Genomic DNA, 22,700 nt, shown 5'->3' with positions numbered 1-22,700 from the left:
AGACAGTTACTTTGAATGAGCAAAATTTACTTACCAAATATCCCACTTTTTCCTCCAATAACGCGTCGAGAAAGAACCTAAAAAAATAAAATAAAATTAATAATATACTAAAGACAGTTACTTTGAAATGGCGAAATTTACTTACCAAATATCCCACTTTTTGCTCCAATAGTGCTTCGAGAAAGAACCTAGAAAAAAGAAAGTAGAATTAATAATATACTAGACAGTTACTTTCAAATAGTAATACGTACTTACCTAGAATCTCACTTTTTCCTCCAATAGTGCCTCGTGAAAGAACCTAGAAAAAAGAAAATGGAATTAATAATATACTAAAGACAGTTACAGTACTTTGAAATAGAAAAATTTACTGACCAAATATCCCACTTTTCCTCCAATGGTGTTTCCAGAAAGAACCTAGAAAAAGGGTGTAGAATTAATAACATACTAAAGGCAGTTACATTGAATTAGCAAAATTTACTTACCAAATATCCCAGTTTCTTCCTCCAATATTGCGTTGAGAAAGAACCTAAAAAAAGAAAATAGAATTAATAATATATTAAAGACAGTTACTTTGAAATTTGCGAAATTTACTTACCAAAAATCCCACTTTTTCCTCCAATAGTGGTTCGAAAAAGAACCTAGAAAAAAGAAAATAGAATTAATAATATACTAAAGACAGTTACATTGAAATAGCAAAATTTACTTACCAAATATCCCACTTTTTCCTCCAAAAGTGCTTAAAGAAAGAACATAGAAAAAATAAAATAAAATTGATAATATACTTCAGACAGTCACTTTTGAATAGCAAAATTTACTCACCAAATATCTTACTTTTTCTTCCAATAGTACCTTGAGAAAGAACCTAGAAAAAAGATAATAGAATTAATAATATACTAAAGACAGTTACTTTGAAATAGCAAAATTTACTTACCAAATATCCCAATTTTTCCTCCAATGGTTCTTCAAGAAAGAACCTAGAAAAAAGAATATAGAATTAATAATATACTAAAGTCAGTTACTTTGAATTATCGAAATTTTCTTACCAAATATCCCAGTTTTTCCTCCAATAATGCGTAGAGAAAGAACCTAAAAAAAAGAGAATAAAATTAATAATATACTAAAGACAGTTACTTTGAAATAGCGAAATTCACTTACCAAAAATCCCACTTTTTCCTCCAATAGTGCTTTGAAAAAGAACCTAGAAAAGAAATATAGAATTAATAATATACTAAAGACAGTTACATTGAAATAGTAAAGTTTACTTACCAAATATCCTACTTTTTCCTCCAAAAGTGTTTAAAGAAAGAACCTAGAAAAAGGAAAATAGAATTAATAATATACTAAAGACAGTTACGGTACTTTGAAATAGCAAAATTTACTTACCAAATATCCCACTTTTTCCTCAAATGGTGCTTCAAGAAAGAACCTAGAGAAAAAGAACATAGAATTAATAATATACTGAAGACAGGTACTTTGAGTTAGCAAAATTTACTTACCAAATATCCCACTTTTTCCTCCAATAATGTGTCGAGAAGGAACCTAAAAAAAGAAAATAAAATTAATAGTATTCCAGACAGTTACTTTGAAATAGCGAAATTTACTTACCAAATATCCCACTTTTTCCGCCAATGCTGCTTCATGAAAGAGCCTAGAAAAAAGAATATAGAATTAATAATATACTAAAGACAGTTACTTTGAATTAGCAAAATAAACTTACCAAATATCCCAGTTTTTCCTCCAATAATGCGTCGAGAAAGAACCTAAAAAAAGAGAATACAATTAATAATATACTAAAGACAGTTACTTTGAAATAGCGAAGTTTACTTACCAAAAATCCTACTTTTTCCTCCAATACTGCTTTGACAAAGAACCTAGAAAAAAGAAAATAGAATTTATAATATACTAAAGACAGTTACGGTACTATGAATTAGGAAAATTTAATTACCCAATATTCCAGTTTTTCCTCCAATAATGCGTCGAGAAAAAGCGTAAAAAAAGAAAATAGAATTAATAATATATCAAAGATAGTTACTTTGAAATAGCGAAATTTACTTACCAAAAATCCCACGTTTTCCTCCAATGGTGCTTCAAGAAAGAACCTAGAAAAAAGAATATAGAATTAGTAATAGACTAAAGACAGTTACTTTGAATTAGCAAAATTTACTTACCAAATATCCCACTTTTTCCTCCAATAAAGCGTCGAGAAAGAACTTAAAAAAAAGAAAATAAAACTAATAATATACTAAAGACAGTTACTTTGAAATAGCGTAATGTACTTACCAAACATCCCACTTTTTCCTCCAGTAGTGCTTCGAGAAAGAACCTAGAAAAAAGAAAATAGAATTAACAATATACTAAAGACAGTTACTTTGAATTTGCAAAATTTACTTACCAAATATCCCACTTTTTCCTCCAATAATATGTCGAGAAAGAACCTAAAAAAAGAGAATAAAATTAATAATATACTAATGACAGTTACTTTGAAATGGCGAAATTTACTTACCAAATATCCCACTTTTTCCTCCTATAGTGCTTTGAGAAAGAAATTAGAAAAAGAAAGTAGAATTAATAATATACTAAAGACAGTGACTCTCAAATAGCAATACTTACTTACCTAGAATCTCATTTTTTCCTCCAATAGTGCTTCGAGAAAGAACCTAGAAAAAAGAAAATAGAATTAATAATATACTAAAGACATTTACATTGAAATAGCAAAATTTACTTAACAAATATTCCACATTTTCCTCCAAAAGTGCTTAACGAAAAACCTAGACAAAAGTAAATAGAATTGATAATATACTTAAGACAGTTACTTTTAAATTGCAAAATTTACTTACCAAATATCTTACTTTTTCCTCCAATAGTACCTCGAGAAAGAACCTAGAAAAAAGAAAATAGAATTAATATGCTAAAGACAGTTACACTGAAATAGCAAAATGTACTTACCAAATATCTCATTTTTTCCTTCAAAAGTGCTTAAAGAAAGAGCCTAGAAAAAAGAAAGTAGAATTAATAATATACTAAAGACAATTAATTTGAATTACCAAAATTTATTTACCAAATATCCCAGTTTTTCCTCCCAGTGTTTCCAGTTTTTTTAATAATTCCCAGTTTTTTTTTAATAATATACTAAAAACAGTTACGTTGAAATAGCAAAATTTACTTTCCAAATATCCCACTTTTTCCTCCAAAAGTGCTTAAAGAAAAAACCTAGAAAAAAGAAAATAGAATTGATAGTATACTAAAGACAGTTACGGTACTTTGATATAGCAAAATTTACTTTCCAAATATCCCACTTTTCCCTCCGATAATGCGTCGAGAAAGAACTTAAAAAAGAAAATAAAATTAATAATATACTAAAGACAGTTACTTTGAAATAGCGAAATTTACTTACCAAGTATCCCACTTTTTCCTCCAATAATGTGTCGAGAAGGAACCTAAAAAAATAAAATAAAATTAATTATATACTAAAGACAGTTACTTTGAAATAGCGAAATTTACTTACCAAAAATCCCACTTTTTCGTCCAATAGTGCTTCAAGAAAGAACCTAGAAAAAAGAATATAGAATTAATAATATACTAAAGACAATTACTTTTAATTAGCAAACTTTATTTACCAAAAATCCCAGTTTTTCCTCCTATAATGCGCCGAGAAAGCACCTAAAAAAAGAGAATAAAATTAATAGTATACTAAAGACAGTTTCTTTGAAATAGCGAAATCTACGTACCAAAAATACCACTTTTGTTCCAATAGTGCTTTGAGAAAGAACCTAGAAAAAAGAAAATAGAATTAATAAGATACAAAAGACAGTTACATTGAAATAGCAAAATTTACTTACCAAATATCCCACTTTTTCCTCCAATGGTGCTTCAAGAAGGAACCTAGAAAAAAGAATATAGAATTAATAATATACTAAAGACAATTACTTTGAATTAGCAAGATTTATTTACTAAATATCCCAGTTTTAATATAATTAATAATATACTAAAGACAGTTAGCAAAGTTAATATGAATTAATATTAAGAATTAATATCAAAATTAATAGTTAATATGCTAAAGACAGTTACTTTCAAATGGCAATACTTACTTACCTAGAATCTTACTTTTTACTCCAATAATGCCTCGTAAAGAACCTAGAAAAAAGAAAATAGAATTAATAATATACTAAAGACAGTTACATTGAAATAGCAAAATTTACTTACCAAGTATCCAAATTTTTCCTCCAAAAGTGCTTCAAGAAAGAACTTTGAAAAAAGAAAATAGAATTAAGAATATACTAAAGACGGTTACATTGCAATAGCAAAATTTACTTACCAAATATCCCACTTTTTCCTCCAAAAGTGCTTAAAGAAAGAACCTAGAAAAAAGAAAATGGAATTAATAATATAGTGAAGACAGTTACGGTACTTTGAAATAGCAAAATTTACTTACCAAATATCCCACTTACTCCTCCAATGGTGCTTCAAGAAAGAACTTAGAAAAAGAATATAGAATTAATAATATACTAAATACAATTACTTTGAATTAGCAAAATTTACTTACCAAATATCCCACTTTTTCCTGCAATAATGCGTCGAGAAAGAACCTAAAAAAAGAAAATAAAATTAATAATATACTAAAGACAGTTACTTTGAAATAGGGAAATTTACTTACCAAATATCCCAGTTTTCCTGCAATAGTGCTTCGAGAAAGAACCTAGAAAAAAGAAAATTGATTTAATAATATACTAAAGACAGTTACTTTCAAATAGCAATACGCACTTACATAGAATGTCACTTCTTCCTCCAATAGTGCCTCGTAAAAGAAGCTAGAAAAAAGAAAATATAATTAATAATATACTAAAGACAGTTACTTTGAAATAGCACAATTTACTGACCAAATATCCCACTTTTTCCTCCAATAGGAATCCAATAGAGAAAGTCAGAAAAGAAAGCGTGCCGAGGAACTATCAGCAGCAAGTTTTTTGGCATAGACTCTTTGAGCATCTTCATCAGTCATTGTAAACTTAAACATTAATAGATTTCTACGTGAACATATGTCTTATATAACTTGAATGACGTCACCGTCAAAGCAAAAATGACGACAACTAATTTAATGACGTCAGCCGACACAGAAACATGACGTCACCTGACAACTAATTTCATGACGTCAGCCGACACAGAAACATGACGTCACCTGATCCACAGATCCACAGACAGACAACTTATTTTTATATATATATATATATATATATATATATATATATATATATATATATATATATATATATATATATATATATATATATAATAATATACTAAAGACAGTTACTTTGAATTAGCAAAATTTACTTACCAAATATCCCACTTTTTCTCCAATAATTCGTCGAGAAAGAACTAAAAAAAAATAAAATAGAATTAATAATATACTAAAGACATTTACTTTCAAATAGCAATACTTACTTACCTAGAATCTCACTTTTTCGTCTAATAGTGCCTCGTAAAATAGCCTAGAAAAAAGAAAATATAATTAATAATATACTAAAGACAGTTACTTTGAATTAGCAAAATTTACTGACCAAATATCCCAATTTTTCTTCCAATGGTGCTTCGAGAAAGAACCTAGAAAAAAGAGTGTAGAATTAATAACATACTAAAGACAGTTACTTTGAATTAGCAAAATTTAATTACCAAATATCTCAGTTTTCAAAAGAAAATAGAATTAATAATATACTAAAGACATTTACAACACTTGTAATTTACAATCACACTTTTTCCTCCAATAGTACCTCGAGAAAGAAACTAGAAAAAAGAAAATATAATAAAGCAGATAAAAAAGAAAATAATAATATACTAAAGACAGTTACTTTGAAATAGCGAAATTTACTTACCAAATATCCCACTTTTTCCTCTAATAGTGCTTCGAAAAAGAACCAAGAAAAAAGAAAACAGAATTAATAATATACTAATGACAGTCACTTTGAAATAGCAAAATATACTTACCAAATATCTTACTTTTTCCTCCAATAGTACCTCGAGAAAGAACCTAGAAAAAAGATTGAGTTAATAATATACTAAAGACAGTTACTTTGAAATAGCAAAATTTACTTACCAAATTAAACAACTTTACTGACCAAAGAAAAACAACTAAGGTCTTCTTCATTTAGTTATCGCATGTCTACTTCCTTTTGCTTTGGAATTCCTATGAACAACTAAAACGCTCCGCGTATTGCATATGAATATATACTCAGCATGACGTCATTTCAGTTTTTGATTATGACGTCACGATTACAAAGCAAGAGATATTTTTAACGTTAACCATTAGAAACCTGTAGAGTTTTTTTTTCATGTTAAATAATTATCAAAAAACCTTTTGATGAAAAGTAAAGAGATTACTTTCAAATAGTAAAATTTCTTTACCAAATATCCCACTTTTTCCTCCAATAGTGCTTCGAGAAAGAACCTAGAAAAAAGAAAACAGAATTAATAATATACTAAAGACAGTTACTTTCAAATAGCAATACGTACTTACCTAGAATTTCACTTTTTCCTCCAATAGTGCCTCGCAATAGAACCTAGAAAAAAGAAATAGAATTAATAATATACTAAAGACAGTTACTTTCAAATAGCAATACTTACTTACCTAGAATCTCACTTTTTCCTCCAATAGTGCCTCGTAAAATAACCTAGAAAAAAGAAAATATAATTAATAATATACTAAAGACATTTACTTTGAAATAGCAAAATTTACTGACCAATTATCCCACTTTTTCCTCCAATCGTGCTTCGAGACAGAACCTAGAAAAAAGGGTATAGAATTAATAACATACTAAAGACAGTTACTTTGTAATAGCAAAATTTAATTACCAAATATCCTAGTTTTTCCTCTAAAAGTGTTTAAAGAAAGAACCTAGAAAAAAGAAAATAGAATTAATAATATACTAACGACAGTTACGGTACTTTGAAATAGCAAAATTTACTTACCAAATATCCCACTTTTTCCTCCAATAGTGCTTCAAGAAAGAACCTAGAAAAAAGAATATAGAATTAATAATAGACTTAAGACAGTTACGGTACTTTGAAATAGCAAAATTTACTTACCAAATATCGCAGTTTTTACTCCAATAATCCGTCGAGAAAGAACCTAAGAAAAGAAAATAGAATTAATAATATATTAAAGACAGTTACTTTGAAATAGCGAAATTTACTTACCAAAAATCTCACTTTTTCCTCCAATGGTGCTTCAACAAAGAACCTAGAAAAAAGAATATAGAATTAATAATATACTAAAGACAGTTACTTTGAATTAGCAAAATTTACTTACCAAATATCTCACTTTTCCCCCCAATAATGCGTCGAAAAAGAACCTAAAAAAAAAAAAATTAATAATATACTAAAGACAGCTACTTTGAAATAGCGAAATTTACTTACCAAAATATCCCACTTTTTCCTCCAATAGTGCTTCGAGAAAGAACCTAGAAAAAAGAAAATAGAATTAGTAATATACTAAAGACATTTACAATACTTGTAATTTACAATCACACTTTTTCCTCCAATAGTACCTCGAGAAAGAAACTAGAAAAAAGAAAATAGAATTGATATGCTAAAGACAGTTACTTTGAAATAGCAAATTTTACTTACCAAATATCCCACTTTTTCCTCCAATGGTGCTTCAAGAAAGAACCTAGAAAAAAGAATATAGAATTAATAATATACTAAAGACAGTTACTTTGAATTAGCAAAATTTACTTACCAAATATCCTACTTTTTCCCCCAATAATGCGTCGAAAAAGAACCTAAAAAAAAAAAAAAAAAAAATAATATACTAAAGACAGTTACTTTGAAATAGCGAAATTTACTTACCAAATATCCCACTTTTTCCTCTAATAGTGCTTCGAGAAAGAACCTAGAAAAAAGAAAACAGAATTAATAATATACTAATGACAGTCACTTTGAAATAGCAAAATTTACTTACCAATTATCTTACCTTTTTCTCCAATAGTACCTCGAGAAAGAACCTAGAAAAAAGATAGAGTTAATAATATACTAAAGACAGTTACTTTGAAATAGCAACATTTACTTACCAAATAAAACAACTTTACTTACCAAAGAAAAACAAATAAGGTCTTCTTCATTTAGTTTTCGCATGTCTACTTCCTTTTGCTTTGGAATTCCTATGAATAAATAAAACGCTCCGCGTGTTGCGTATGAATATATGGTCAGCATGACGTCATTTCAGTTTTTGATCATGACGTCACGATTACAAAGCAAGAGATATTTTTAACGTTAACCATTAGAAACCTGTAGAGTTTTTTTTTTTCATGTTAAATAATTATCAAAAAACTTTTTGATGAAAAGTAAAGAGATTACTTTGAAATAGCAAAATTTCCTTACCAAATATCCCACTTTTTCCTCCAATAGTGCTTTGAGAAAGAACCCAGAAAAAAGAAAACAGAATTAATAATTTAGTAAAGACAGTTACTTTCAAATAGCAATACTTACTTACCTAGAATCTCACTTTTTCCTCCAATAGTGCCTCGTAAAATAACCTAGAAAAAAGAAAATATAATTAATAATATACAAAAGACAGTTACTTTGAAATAGCAAAATTTACTGACCAAATATCCCACTTTTTCCTCCAATGATTCTTCAAGAAGGAACCTAGAAAAAAGAATATAGAATTAATAATATGTTAAAGACAGTTTCTTTGAATTAGTAAAATTTACTTACCAAATATCTCAGTTTTTCCTCCAATAATGCGTCGAGAAAAACCTAAAAAAAGAGAATAAAATTAATAATATACTAAAGACAGTTACTTTGATATAGCGAAATTTACTTACCAAATATCCCACTTTTCCCTCCAATAGTGCTTCTAGAAAGAACTTAGAAAAGAGAAAACAGAATTAATAATATACTAATGACATTTACTTTTTAATAGCAAAATTTACTCACCAAATATCTTACTTTCTCCTCCAATAGTACCTCGAGAAAGAACCTAAAAAAAGAAAATAGAATTAATAATATACTAAAGACAGTTACTTTCAAATAGCAATACATGCTTACCTAGAATCTCATTTTTTCCTCCAATAGTGCCTCGTAAAAGAACCTAGAAAAAAGAAAATAGAATTAATAATATACTAAAGACAGTTACTTTGAATTAGTAAAATTTACTTTACTCCAATAATGCGTCGAGAAAGAACCTAGAAAAAACAAAATAGAATTAATAATATACAAAGACAGTTACTTTGAATTAGTAAAATTTACTTTACTCCAATAATGCGTCAAGAAAGAACCTAGAAAAAAGAAAACAGAAATAATAATATGCTAAAGACAGTTACTTTGAAATAGCAAATTTTACTTGCCAAATATCCCACTTTTTCCGGTACTTTGAAATAGAAAAATTTACTGACCAAATATCCCACTTTTCCTCCAATGGTGTTTCCAGAAAGAACCTAGAAAAAGGGTGTAGAATTAATAACATACTAAAGGCAGTTACATTGAATTAGCAAAATTTACTTACCAAATATCCCAGTTTTTTCCTCCAATATTGCGTCGAGAAAGAACCTAAAAAAAGAAAATAGAATTAATAATATATTAAAGACAGTTACTTTGAAATTTGCGAAATTTACTTACCAAAAATCCCACTTTTTCGTCCAATAGTGGTTCGAAAAAGAACCTAGAAAAAAGAAAATAGAATTAATAATATACTAAAGACAGTTACATTGAAATAGCAAAATTTACTGACCAAATATCCCACTTTTTCTTCCAATGGTGCTTCGAGAAAGAACCTAGAAAAAAGAGTATAGAATTAATAACATACTAAAGACAGTTACTTTGAATTAGCAAAATTGTATTAGCTTTTCCTCCAAAAGTGCTTAAAGGAAGAACCTAGAAAAAAGAAAATAGAATTAATAATATACTAAAGACAGTCACGGTACTTTGAAATAGCAAAATTTAATTACCAAATATCCTAATTTTTCCTCCAATAATGCATCGAGAAAGAACCTAAAAAAGTAAATAGAATTAATAATATATTAAAGAGAGTTACTTTGAAATAGCGAAATTTACTTACCAAAAATCACACTTTTTCCTCCAATAGTGCTTCTAGAAGGAACCTAGAAAAAAGAAAATAGAATTAATAATATACTTAAGACATTTACAATACTTGTAATTTACAATCACACTTTTTCCTCCAATAGTACCTCGAGAAAGAAACTAGAAAAAAGAAAATCAAATTGATATATGCTAAAGACAGTTACTTTGAAAAAGCAAATTTTACTTACCAAATATCCCACTTTTTCCTCCAATGGTGCTTCAAGAAAGAACAAAATTTAAATTAGCAAAATTTAATTACCAAATATCTTAATTTTTCCTCCAATAATGCGTCGAGAAAGAACCTAAAAAAGTAAATAGAATTAATAATATATTAAAGAGAGTTACTTTGTAATAGTGAAATTTACTTACCAAAAATCACACTTTTTCCTCCAATAGTGCTTCTAGAAGGAACCTAGAAAAAAGAAAATAGAATTAATAATATACTAAAGACATTCACAATACTTGTAATTTACAATCACACTTTTTCCTCCAATAGTACCTCGAGGAAGAATCTAGAAAAAAGAAAATAGAATTGATATGCTAAAGACAGTTACTTTGAAATAGCAAATTTTACTTACCAAATATCCCACTTTTTCCACCAATGGTGCTTCAAGAAAGAACCTAGAAAAAAGAAATAGAATTAATAATATACTAAAGATAGTTACTTTGAATTAGCAAAATTTACTTACCAAATATCTTACTTTCTCCTCCAATAGTACCTCGAGAAAGAACCTAGAAAAAAGAAAATAGAATTAATAATATACTAAAGACAGTTACTTTCAAATAGCAATTCATACTTACCTAGAATCTCATTTTTTCCTCCAATAGTGCCTCGTAAAAGAACCTAGAAAAAAGAAAATAGAATTAATAATATACTAAAGACAGTTACTTTGAATTAGTAAAATTTACTTTACTCCAATAATGCGTCAAGAAAGAACCTAGAAAAAAGAAAACAGAAATAATAATATGCTAAAGACAGTTACTTTGAAATAGCAAATTTTACTTGCCAAATATCCCACTTTTTCCTCCAAAAGTGCTTAAAGAAAGAACCTAGAAAAAAAAATATAGAATTAATAATACTAAAGACAATTACTTTGAATTAGCAAAATTTACATACCAAATATTAAGAATACTAAAGACAGTTACTTTGAATTAGAAAAATTTATATACCAAATATCCCAGTTTTCCTCCAATAATGCGTCGAGAAAGAACCTAAAAAAAGAAAATAGAAGTAATAATATACTAAAGACAGTTACTTTGAAATAGCAAAATTTATTTACCAAATATCTTACTTTTTCCTCCAATAGTACCTCGAGAAAGAACCTAGAAAAAATAAAATTAGAATTGATATGCTAAAGACAGTTAGAACCTAGAAAGAACCTACAAAAAAGAATATAGAAGTAATAATATACTAAAGACAGTTACTTTGAAATAGCAAAATTTACTTACCAAATATCCCAATTTTTCATCCATTGGTGCTTCAAGAAAGAACCTAGGAAAAAGAACATAGAATTAATAATATATTAAAGACAGTTACTTTGAAATAGCGAAATTTACATACCAAATATCCCAGTTTTCCTTCAATAATGCGTCGAGAAAGAACTTTAAAAAAGAAAATAGAAGTAATAATATACTAAAGACAGTTACTTTGAAATAGCAAAATTTACTTACCAAATATCTTACTTTTTCCTCCAATAGTACCTCGAGAAAGAACCTAGAAAAAATAAAATTAGAATTGATATGCTAAAGACAGTTAGAACCTAGAAAGAACCTACAAAAAAGAATATAGAAGTATTAATATACTAAAGACAGTTACTTTGAAATAGCAAAATTTACTTACCAAATATCCCAATTTTTCCTCCATTGGTGCTTCAAGAAAGAACCTAGGAAAAAGAACATAGAATTAATAATATATTAAAGACAGTTACTTTGTAATAGCGAAATTTACATACCAAAAACCCCACTTTTTCCTCCAATAGTGCTTCGAGAAAGAACCTGTAAAAAAGAAAATAGAATTAATAATATACTAAAGACAGTTACTTTGAATTAGCAAAATTTACTTACCAAATATCCCAGTTTTTCCTCCAATGGTGCTTCAAGAAAGAACCTAGGAAAAAGATTATAGAATTAATAATATATTAAAGACAGTTACTTTGAAATAGCGAAATTTACTTACTAAAAATGTCACGTTTTCCTCCAATAGTGCTTCGAGAAAGAACCTATAAAAAAGAAAATAGACTTAATAATATACTAAAGACAGATACGGTACTTTGAAATAGCAAAATTCACTTACCAAATATCTCACTTTTTTCTCCAAAAGTGGTTAAAGAAAGAGCCTAGAAAAATGAAAATAGTTCTATTAATAGTATAGTAAAGACAGTTACGGTACTTTGAAATAGCAAAATTTACTTACCAAATATCCCACTTTTTCCTCCAATGGTGCTTCAAGAAAGAAGCTAGAAAAAAGAAAATATAATTAATAATATACTAAAGACAGTTACTTTGAAATAGCAAAATTTACTGACCAAATATCCCACTTTTTCTTCCAATGGTGCTTCGAGAAAGAACCTAGAAAAAAGAGTGTAGAATTAATAACATACTAAAGACAGTTACTTTGAATTAGCAAAATTTAATTACCAAATATCTCAGTTTTCAAAAGAAAATAGAATTAATAATATACTAAAGACATTTACAACACTTGTAATTTACAATCACACTTTTTCCTCCAATAGTACCTCGAGAAAGAAACTAGAAAAAAGAAAATATAACAAAAAAAGATAAAAAAGAAAATAATGATATACTAAAGACAGTTACTTTGAAATAGCGAAATTTACTTACCAAATATCCCACTTTTTCCTCTAATAGTGCTTCGAAAAAGAACCTAGAAAAAAGAAAACAGAATTAATCATATACTAATGACAGTCACTTTGAAATAGCAAGATTTACTTACCAAATATCTTACTTTTTCCTCCAATAGTACCTCGAGAAAGAACCTAGAAAAAAGATTGAGTTAATAATATACTAAAGACAGTTACTTTGAAATAGCAAAATTTACTTACCAAATAAAACAACTTTACTTACTAAAGAAAAACAACTAAGGTCTTCTTCATTTAGTTTTCGCATGTCTACTTCCTTTTGCTTTGGAATTCCTATGAATAACTTAAACGCACCGCGTATTGCATATGAATATATACTCAGCATGACGCCATTCAATTTTTGGTCTTGACGTCACGGTTACAAAGCAAGAGATGTTTTTAATGTTAACCATTAGAAACCTGTAGAGTTTTTTCTTCATGTTAAATAATTATCAAAAAAACTTTTTGATGAAAAGTAAAGAGATTTCTTTCAAATAGTAAAATTTCCTTACCAAATATCCCACTTTTTCCTCCAATAGTGCTTCAAGAAAGAACCTAGAAAAAAGAAAACAGAATTAATAATATACTAAAGACAGTTACTTTCAAATAGCAATACGTACTTACCTAGAATTTCACTTTTTCCTCCAATAGTGCCTCGCAATAGAACCTAGAAAAAAGAAAATAGAATTAATAATATACTATTAAAAATACTAAAGACAGTGAAATTTCCCAGAATGAAATACTTATCAAATATCCCAGTTTTCCCCCCAATAATGCGTCGAAAAAGAACCTAAAAAAAAAAAATTAATAATATACTAAATACAGTTACTTCGAAATAGCGAAATTTACTTACCAAATATCCCACTTTTTCCTCCAATAGTGCTTCGAGAAAGAATCTAGAAAAAAGAAAATAGAATTAATAATATACTAAAGACAGTTACTTTCAAATAGCAATACGTATTTACCTAGAATCTCACTTTTTCCTCCAATAGTGCCTCATAACAGAACCTAGAAAAAAGATAATAGAATTAATAATATACTAAAGACAGTTACTTTCAAATAGCAATACTTACTTACTTAGAATCTCATTTTGTTTCCTCCAATAGTGCCCTGTAAAATAACCTAGAAAATGAAAATATAATTAAGAATATACTAAAGACAGTTACTTTGAAATAGCAAAATTTACTGACCAAATATCCCACTTTTTCTTCCAATGGTGCTTCGAGAAAGAACCTAGAAAAAAGAGTATAGAATTAATGACATACTAAAGACAGTTACTTTGAATTAGCAAAATTTTATTAGTTTTTCCTCCAAAAGTGCTTAAAGGAAGAACCTAGAAAAAAGAAAATAGAATTAATAATATACTAAAGACAGTTACGGTACTTTGAAATAGCAAAATTTACTTACCGAGTAACCCACTTTTTCCTCCAATAGTGCTTCGAGAAAGAATCTAAAAAAAAGAAAATAGAATTAACAATATACTAAAGACAGTTACGGTACTTTGAAATAGCAAAATTTAATTACCAAATATCCTAATTTTTCCTCCAATAATGCGTCGAGAAAGAACCTAAAAAAGTAAATAGTATTAATAATATATTAAAGAGAGTTACTTTGAAATAGCGAAGTTTACTTACCAAAAATCAAACTTTTTCCTCCAATAGTGCTTCTAGAAGGAACCTAGAAAAAAGAAAATAGAATTAATAATATACTTAAGACATTTACAATACTTGTAATTTACAATCACACTTTTTCCTCCAATAGTACCTCGAGAAAGAAACTAGAAAAAAGAAAATCAAATTGATATATGCTAAAGACAGTTACTTTGAAAAAGCAAATTTTACTTACCAAATATCCCACTTTTTCCTCCAATGGTGCTTCAAGAAAGAACAAAATTTTAATTAGCAAAATTTAATTACCAAATATCCTAATTTTTCCTCCAATAATGCGTCTAGAAGGAACCTAGAAAAAAGAAAATAGAATTAATAATATACTAAAGACATTCACAATACTTGTAATTTACAATCACACTTTTTCCTCCAATAGTACCTCGAGAAAGAAACTAGAAAAAAGAAAATAGAATTGATATGCTAAAGACAGTTACTCTGAAATAGGAAATTTTACTTACCAAATATCCCACTTTTTCCTCCAATGGTGCTTCAAGAAAGAACCTAGAAAAAAGAATATAGAATTAATAATATGCTAAAGACAGTTACTTTGAATTAGCAAAATTTACTTAACAAATATCCTACTTTTTCCCCCAATAATGCGTTGAGAAAGAACCTAAAAAAATAAAATTAAATTAAATTAATAATATACCAAAAACAGTTACTTTGAAATAACGAAATTTACTTACCAAATATCCCACTTTTTCCTCTAATAGTGTTTCGAGAAAGAACCTAGAAAAAAAGAAAACAGAATTAATAATATACTAATGACAGTCACTTTGAAATAGCAAAATTTACTTACCAAATATCTTACTTTTTCCTCCAATAGTATCTCGAGAAAGAACCTAGAAAAAAGATAGAGTTAATAATACACTAAAGACAGTTACTTTGAAATAGCAACATTTACTTACCAAATAAAACAACTTTACTTACCAAAGAAAAACAAATAAGGTCTTCTTCATTTAGTTTTCGCATGTCTACTTCCTTTTGCTTTGGAATTCCTATTAATAACTAAAACGCTCCGCGTATTGCATATGAATATATGGTCAGCATGACGTCATTTCAGTTTTTGATCATGACGTCACGATTACAAAGCAAGAGATATTTTTAACGTTAACCATTAGAAACCTGTAGAGTTTTTTTTTTCATGTTAAATAATTATCAAAAAACTTTTTGATGAAAAGTAAAGAGATTACTTTGAAGTAGCATAATTTCCTTACCAAATATCCCGCTTTTTCCTCCAATAGTGCTTCGAGAAAGAACCCAGAAAAAAGAAAACAGAATTAATAATATAGTAAAGACAGTTACTTTCAAATAGCAATACTTACTTACCTAGAATCTGAGTTTTTCCTCCAATAGTGCCTCGTAAAATAACCTAGAAAAAAGAAAATATAATTAATTATATACTAAAGACAGTTACTTTGAAATAGCAAAATTTACTGACCAAATATCCCACTTTTTCTTCCAATGGTGCTTCGAGAAAGAACCTAGAAGAAAGAGTATAGAATTAATAACATACTAAAGAATTAGTAACATTACTAACTTTGAATTAGCAAAATTTAATTACCAAATATCTCAGTTTTTCCTCCAAAAGTCCTTACTGGAAGAACCTAGAAAAAAGAAAATAGAATTAATTATATACTAAAGACATTTACAATACTTGTAATTTACACTTGTAATCACTCTTTTTCCTCCAATAGTACCTCCAGAAAGAAACTAGAAAAAAGAAAATAGAGTTGATATGATAAAAACAGTTACTTTGAAATAGCAAATTTTACTTACCAAATATCTCACTTTTTCCTCCAATGTTGCTTCAAAAAAGAACCCCGAAAAAAGAATATAGAATTAAAAATATACTAAAGACAGTTACTTTGAATTAGCAAAATTTACTTACCAAATATCCCCCTTTTTCCCCCAATAATGCGTTGAGAAAGAACCTAATAAAATTAAATTAAATTAATAATATACCAAAAACAGTTACTTTGAAATAACGAAATTTACTTACCAAATATCCCACTTTTTCCTCTAATAGTGTTTCGAGAAAGAACCTAGAAAAAAGAAAACAGAATTAATAATATACTAATGACAGTCACTTTGAAATAGCAAAATTTACTTACCAAATATCTTACTTTTTCCTCCAATAGTACCTCAAGAAAGAACCTAGAAAAAAGATAGAGTTAATAATATACTAAAGACAGTTACTTTGAAATAGCAACATTTACTTACCAAATAAAACAACTTTACTTACCAAAGAAAAACAAATAAGGTCTTCTTCATTTAGTTTTCGCATGTCTACTTCCTTTTGCTTGGAATTCCTATTAATAACTAAAACGCTCCGCGTATTGCGTCAGCATGACGTCATTTCAGTTTTTGATCATGACGTCACGATTACAAAGCAAGAGATATTTTTAACGTTAACCATTAGAAACCTGTAGAGTTTTTTTTTCATGTTAAATAATTATCAAAAAACTTTTTGATGAAAAGTAAAGAGATTACTTTGAAATAGCAAAATTTCCTTACCAAATATCCCACTTTTTCCTCCAATAGTGCTTCGAGAAAGAACCCGGAAAAAAGAAAACAGAATTAATAATATAGTAAAGACAGTTACTTTCAAATAGCAATACTTACTTACCTAGAATCTCACTTTTTCCTCCAATAGTGCCTCGTAAAATAACCTAGAAAAAAGAAAATATAATTAATAATATACTAAAGACAGTTACTTTGAAATAGCAAAATTTATTGACCAAATATCCCACTTTTTCTTCCAATGGTGCTTCGAGAAAGAACCTAGAAAAAAGAGTATAGAATTAATAACATACTAAAGACAGTTACTTTGAATTAGCAAAATTTAATTACCAAATATCCCAGTTTTTCCTCCAAAAGTCCTTAATGGAAGAACCTAGAAAAAAGAAAATAGAATTAATTATATACTAAAGACATTTACAATACTTGTAATTTACACTTGTAATCACACTTTTTCCTCCAATAGTACCTCCAGAAAGAAACTAGAAAAAAGAAAATAGATTTGATATGATAAAAACAGTTACTTTGAAATAGCAAATTTTACTTACCTAATATCTCACTTTTTCCTCCAATGTTGCTTCAAAAAAGAACCCCGAAAAAAGAATATAGAATTAAAAATATACTAAAGACAGTTACTTTGAATTAGCAAAATTTACTTACCAAATATCCCCCTTTTTCCCCCAATAATGCGTCGAGAAAGAACCTAAAAAAATAAAATAAAATTAATAATATACTAAAGACAGTTACTTTGAAATAGAGAAATTTACTTACCAAATATCCCACTTTTTCACTTTACTTTACTTGTTTTAAATAAAACAACTTTACTTACCGAAGAAAAACAACTAAGGTCTTCTTCATTTAGTTTTCGCATGTCTACTTCCTTTTGCTTTGGAATTCCTATGAATAACTAAAACTTTTTGATGAAAAGTAAAGAGATTACTTTGAAATAGCAAAATTCCTTACCAAATATCCCACTTTTTCCTCCAATAGTGCTTCGAGAAAGAATCTAAAAAAAAGAAAATAGAATTAACAAAATACTAAAGACAGTTACGGTACTTTGAAATAGCAAAATTTAATTACCAAATATCCCACTTTTTCCGCCAATGTTGCTTCAAGAAAGAACCTAAAAAAAAGAATATAGAATTAATAATATACTAAAGACAGTTACTTTGAATTAGCAAAATTTACTTACCAAATATCCTATTTTTTCCCCCCAATATTGCGTTGAGAAAGAACCTAAAAAAAAAAAAATAAAATTAATAATATACTAAAAACAGTTACTTTGAAATAGCGAAATTTACTTACCAAATATCCCACTTTTTCCTCTAATAGTGCTTCGAGAAATAACCTAGAAAAAAGAAAACAGAATTAATAATATACTAATGACAGTGACTTTGAAATAGCGAAATTTACTTACCAAATATCTTACTTTTTCCTCTAATAGTATCTCGAGAAAGAACCTAGAAAAAAGAAAACAGAATTAATAATATACAAAAGACAGTGAGTTTGAAATAGCAAAATTTACTTACCAAATAAAACAACTTTACGTACCAAAGAAAAACAAATAAGGCTTTCTTCATTTAGTTTTCCTATGTCTACTTCCTTTTGCTTTGGAATTCCTATGAATAACTAAAACGCTCCGCGTATTGCATGTGAATTTATACTTAGCATGACGTCATTTCAGTTTTTGATCATGACGTCACGATTACAAAGCAAGAGATGTTTATAACGTTAACCATTAGAAACCTGTAGAGTTTTTTTTTTCATGTTAAATAATTATCAAAAAAACTTTTTGATGAAAAGTAAAGAGATTACTTTGAAATAGCAAATTTCCTTACCGAAATATCCCACTTTTTCCTCCAATAGTGCTTCGAGAAAGAACCTAGAAAAAAGAAAACAGAATTAATAATATACTAAAGAAAGTTACTTTCAAATAGCAATACGTACTTACCCAGTATTTCACTTTTTCCTCCAATAGTGCCTCGTAAAAGAACCTAGAAAAAAAGAAATATAATTAATAATATATTAAAGACAGTTACTTTGAAATAGCAAAATTTACTGACCAAATATCCCAGTTTTTCCTCCAATCGTGCTTCGAGAAAGAACCTAGAAAAAAGAGTATAGAATTAATAACATACTAAAGACAGTTACTTTGAATTAGCAAATTTAATTACCAAATATCCCAGTTTTTCCTCCAAAAGTGCTTAAAGGAAGAACCTAGAAAAAAGAAAATAGAATTAATAATATACTAAAGACAGTTACGGTACTTTGAAATAGCAAAATTTACTTACCAAATATCCCACTTTTTCCGCCAATGTTGCTTCAAGAAAGAACCTAGAAAAAAGAATATAGAATCAATAATATTACTAAAGACAGTTACGGTACTTTTAAATAGCAAAATTTATTTACCAAATATCTCAATTTTTCCTCCAATAATGGGTCGAGAAAGAACCCAAAAAAGTAAGTAGAATTAATAATATATTAGAGACAGTTACTTTGACATAGCAAAATTTACTTACCAAAAATCACACTTTTTCCTCCAGTAGTGCTTCGAGAAAGAACCTAGAAAAAAGAAAGTAGAATTAATAATATACTAAAGACATTTACAATACTTGTAATTTACAATCACACTTTTTCCTCCAATAGTACCTCGAGAAAGAAACTAGAAAAAAGAAAATAGAATTGATATGCTAAGGACAGTTACTTTGAAATAGCAAATTTTAATTACCAAATATCCCACTTTTTCCTCCAATGGTGCTTCAAGAAAGAACCTAGAAAAAAGAATATAGAATTAATAAAATATTAAAGACAGTTACTTTGAATTAGCAAAATTTACTTATTAAATATCCCACTTTTTCCCCCAATAATGCGTCGAGAAAGAACCTAAAAAAATAAAATAAAATTAATAATATACTAAAAACAGTTACTTTGAAATGGCGAAATTTACTTACCATATATCCCACTTTTTCCTCTAATAGTGCTTCGAGAAAGAACCTAGAAAAAAGAAAACAGAATTAATAATATACTAATGACAGTCACTTTGAAATAGCAAAATTTTTACCAAATATCTTACTTTTTCCTCCAATAGTACCTCGAGAAAGAACCTAGAAAAGAGAAAGAGTTAATAATATACTAAAGACAGTTACTTTGAAATAGCAAAATTTACATACCAAATAAAACAACCTTACTTACCAAAGAAAAACAACTAAGGTCTTCTTCATTTAGTTTTCACATGTCTACTTCCTTTTGCTTTGGAATTCCTATGAAAAACTAAAACGCTCCGCTTATTGCATATGAATATATACTCAGCATGACGTCATATCAGGTTTTGGTCATGACGTCACGATTACAAAGCAAGAGATGTTTTTAACGTTAACCATTAGAAACCTGTAGAATTTTTTTTTTAATGTTAAATAATTATCAAAATAACTCTTTTATGAAAAGTAAAGAGCAATATTACAATTTAAGAGAAGCGGCAAATAAGTCTCATAAAATCTTTGAATTATGTGGCAATGGAAGGCTGTAGCTATCCTTATATACTAGATGGTTTCTGTTCTTTTGAAGTTTTAACGTCCTTTTCTTTTTTTATTTCTTGATAGTCTTTTCTCTGTCTTTGATTTTATTCTTGGTATTTACTGTTTCCATTGTTTGTCTTTGTTATTTAGTGTTTTTATGTATTGGTATTAATTATTTGATTGCTTCTTGTTGATAATCATTTGTATTGTGTTTGTATCTATTTTCATTTTGAGTATAGTTTTATTTTTCGTAAAACCAGAGTGAAATTATTATATTCTATGAAAAACCTAAATTTGGAGATCTTTTATTATTTTGTAGAAATTTTTGCTCCCATATAGAATGGTCCATGTGCCCCATACACTCCTTGAATAGACAAGTTTGATGTATTTATAAGATTAAATTTTATCAAATATATAAATACAATATTTTAAAGTAAAGAATACTTTTTAATTGGATTTAATTAAGATAAAGCGGTGCTCGAATTTTTAGTCTTCTTTTCTCCACATGAGTTTTCGAGCAGCAGAACGATTTCATTCTAAGACCGCCATAAAATAACTTTAAAATTGAATTGGGATCAGGAAGTTTAAAGGTTTTTGAGATTTATCTCATAAGCCGTTTTTCCACAGCCTTCATTAAGAAATTTAGGGAATAATATTTTGAGTTTTCAACAGAATAATCGTTCGTTTAACGCTATGTCAAAACGATTTAGCTTGGTTACAATTTTACAAAAATTTCATTGGGGTCTTATTTAATTTTGGAAAAATAAACTTCATCCGAATGACGTCACCAATACTCAATTATCCAACATCCCTATTATTTTACTTTTTACAATGAAAAAAGTGTTGTTTGTGAAAGAGATTTAAAAAATGTCCTTTTTTTTTACCGAGCGACGCCTGATTCCCAGTTCTATTCCGATTCCTGGTTCGACGCTCAATTCCTGGTACTGTTTCCCTAATCTTACAGGCGATTCTTTGTTTCCAATTGCCCAATCGAAACAATAACAATAAAAAAAACGAAGTCGTTACTTTTTAATTGTATTCCTTTGTGTTTGATCTTAGATTCCACTAAGACGTGTTTTTTAAGATCGCAAAATGTTTTAAGGCACATTGAATCGCCAGGTTAGATTTAGTTTTGAACATGGTAACATTTACTATATTCAGAAATTGATCCAGAATGAACCCGAAATTTTTCGTTTCCCCCCTTCCTCTAAGATTATTGCGCCGGCATATCAAGAAAATATTTTGCTCGTTACTTTCTAAAACGTAGATTTTCCTTTTGAGAACTACGTCCCTTTTTGTTTTATTTTAAATTCAATTAAGATATGTTTTGTAAGATTGCAGAATATTATAAGTTTTGTTAAATTGTATGGTTAGATATACTTTTTAGCATAGAAGATTAGCCTCTCACATTTAGTTTGTAGTCGGACAGCGGAAAATGGCTTATAATAAAATGGCCTATAATATATTTTCGACAAATTCATTGATATTTTTTTGTTGTTAGATGTGACTGTATTTTTACCGTTTCTTTTAGTAGTTTTAAGGGCTAACGGGACTAAATTTGCTTATTTCAGGGCAAAGTTGGAAAAATTCAAGAAACAAGATTACTACAAGCTAAAGAAGCATCATGAAAGAAGTGGAACTTTGTTCACAGACCCTTTATTCCCGGCTAATGAAGCTAGTCTATTTTTCACACGGAGGCCTCCTGGCCGAATTGAATGGAAAAGGCCGGGTGTAAGTTAAAATTTAGTTAACTATTTTGTATATGAATTTATTTTGGGAAAAAACACTTTTTTTCTTTTTTGTGTTAGGTGGAATTAGATTGAAAATGTCTGCTATATTTTGAAATTTTGTTATTTACTTTTGTGTATGAACTTTGGCTTGGACAAATGTGTGAATTTTTTATTTTATTTGTTTCTTTTTTGGTAATGGTTCGGATAAATTGAATGAAAAATGTCATCTATATGTTGATATTTTGTTATTCTTGTTCTATATAAACTTTGGCTGCAAAAAACATTTGATTTTTTGTTTTTTTGTATCAGGGGGAATTAAATGGACGAATTGAATGCAAA

The 22,700-nt window shown here is 27.9% G+C and overlaps 2 protein-coding genes across 4 annotated transcripts in view; both read left to right on the top strand.

The window, feature by feature from the left end:
- The window catches only part of LOC136040359 (PIH1 domain-containing protein 1-like), a 491,267-nt gene that overhangs the window by 38,725 nt on the left and 429,842 nt on the right, over positions 1 to 22,700 (top strand). The gene's annotated exons all lie outside the window — the stretch shown is intronic.
- LOC136040357 (calpain-5-like) overlaps positions 1 to 22,700 on the top strand; it is a 144,487-nt gene that overhangs the window by 4,997 nt on the left and 116,790 nt on the right. For all 3 annotated transcript variants that reach the window (XM_065724604.1, XM_065724605.1, XM_065724606.1), the window contains exon 2: positions 22,203 to 22,362. In XM_065724604.1, the coding sequence (XP_065580676.1) occupies positions 22,203 to 22,362 (160 nt within the window). The remainder of the gene's footprint in view (positions 1 to 22,202; positions 22,363 to 22,700) is intronic.

The sequence above is a fragment of the Artemia franciscana genome, chromosome 20 (assembly GCF_032884065.1).
Source record: "Artemia franciscana chromosome 20, ASM3288406v1, whole genome shotgun sequence".
In the NCBI taxonomy this organism is placed as follows: domain Eukaryota; kingdom Metazoa; phylum Arthropoda; class Branchiopoda; order Anostraca; family Artemiidae; genus Artemia; species Artemia franciscana.
This window is presented reverse-complemented; position numbering and strand designations above follow the sequence as displayed.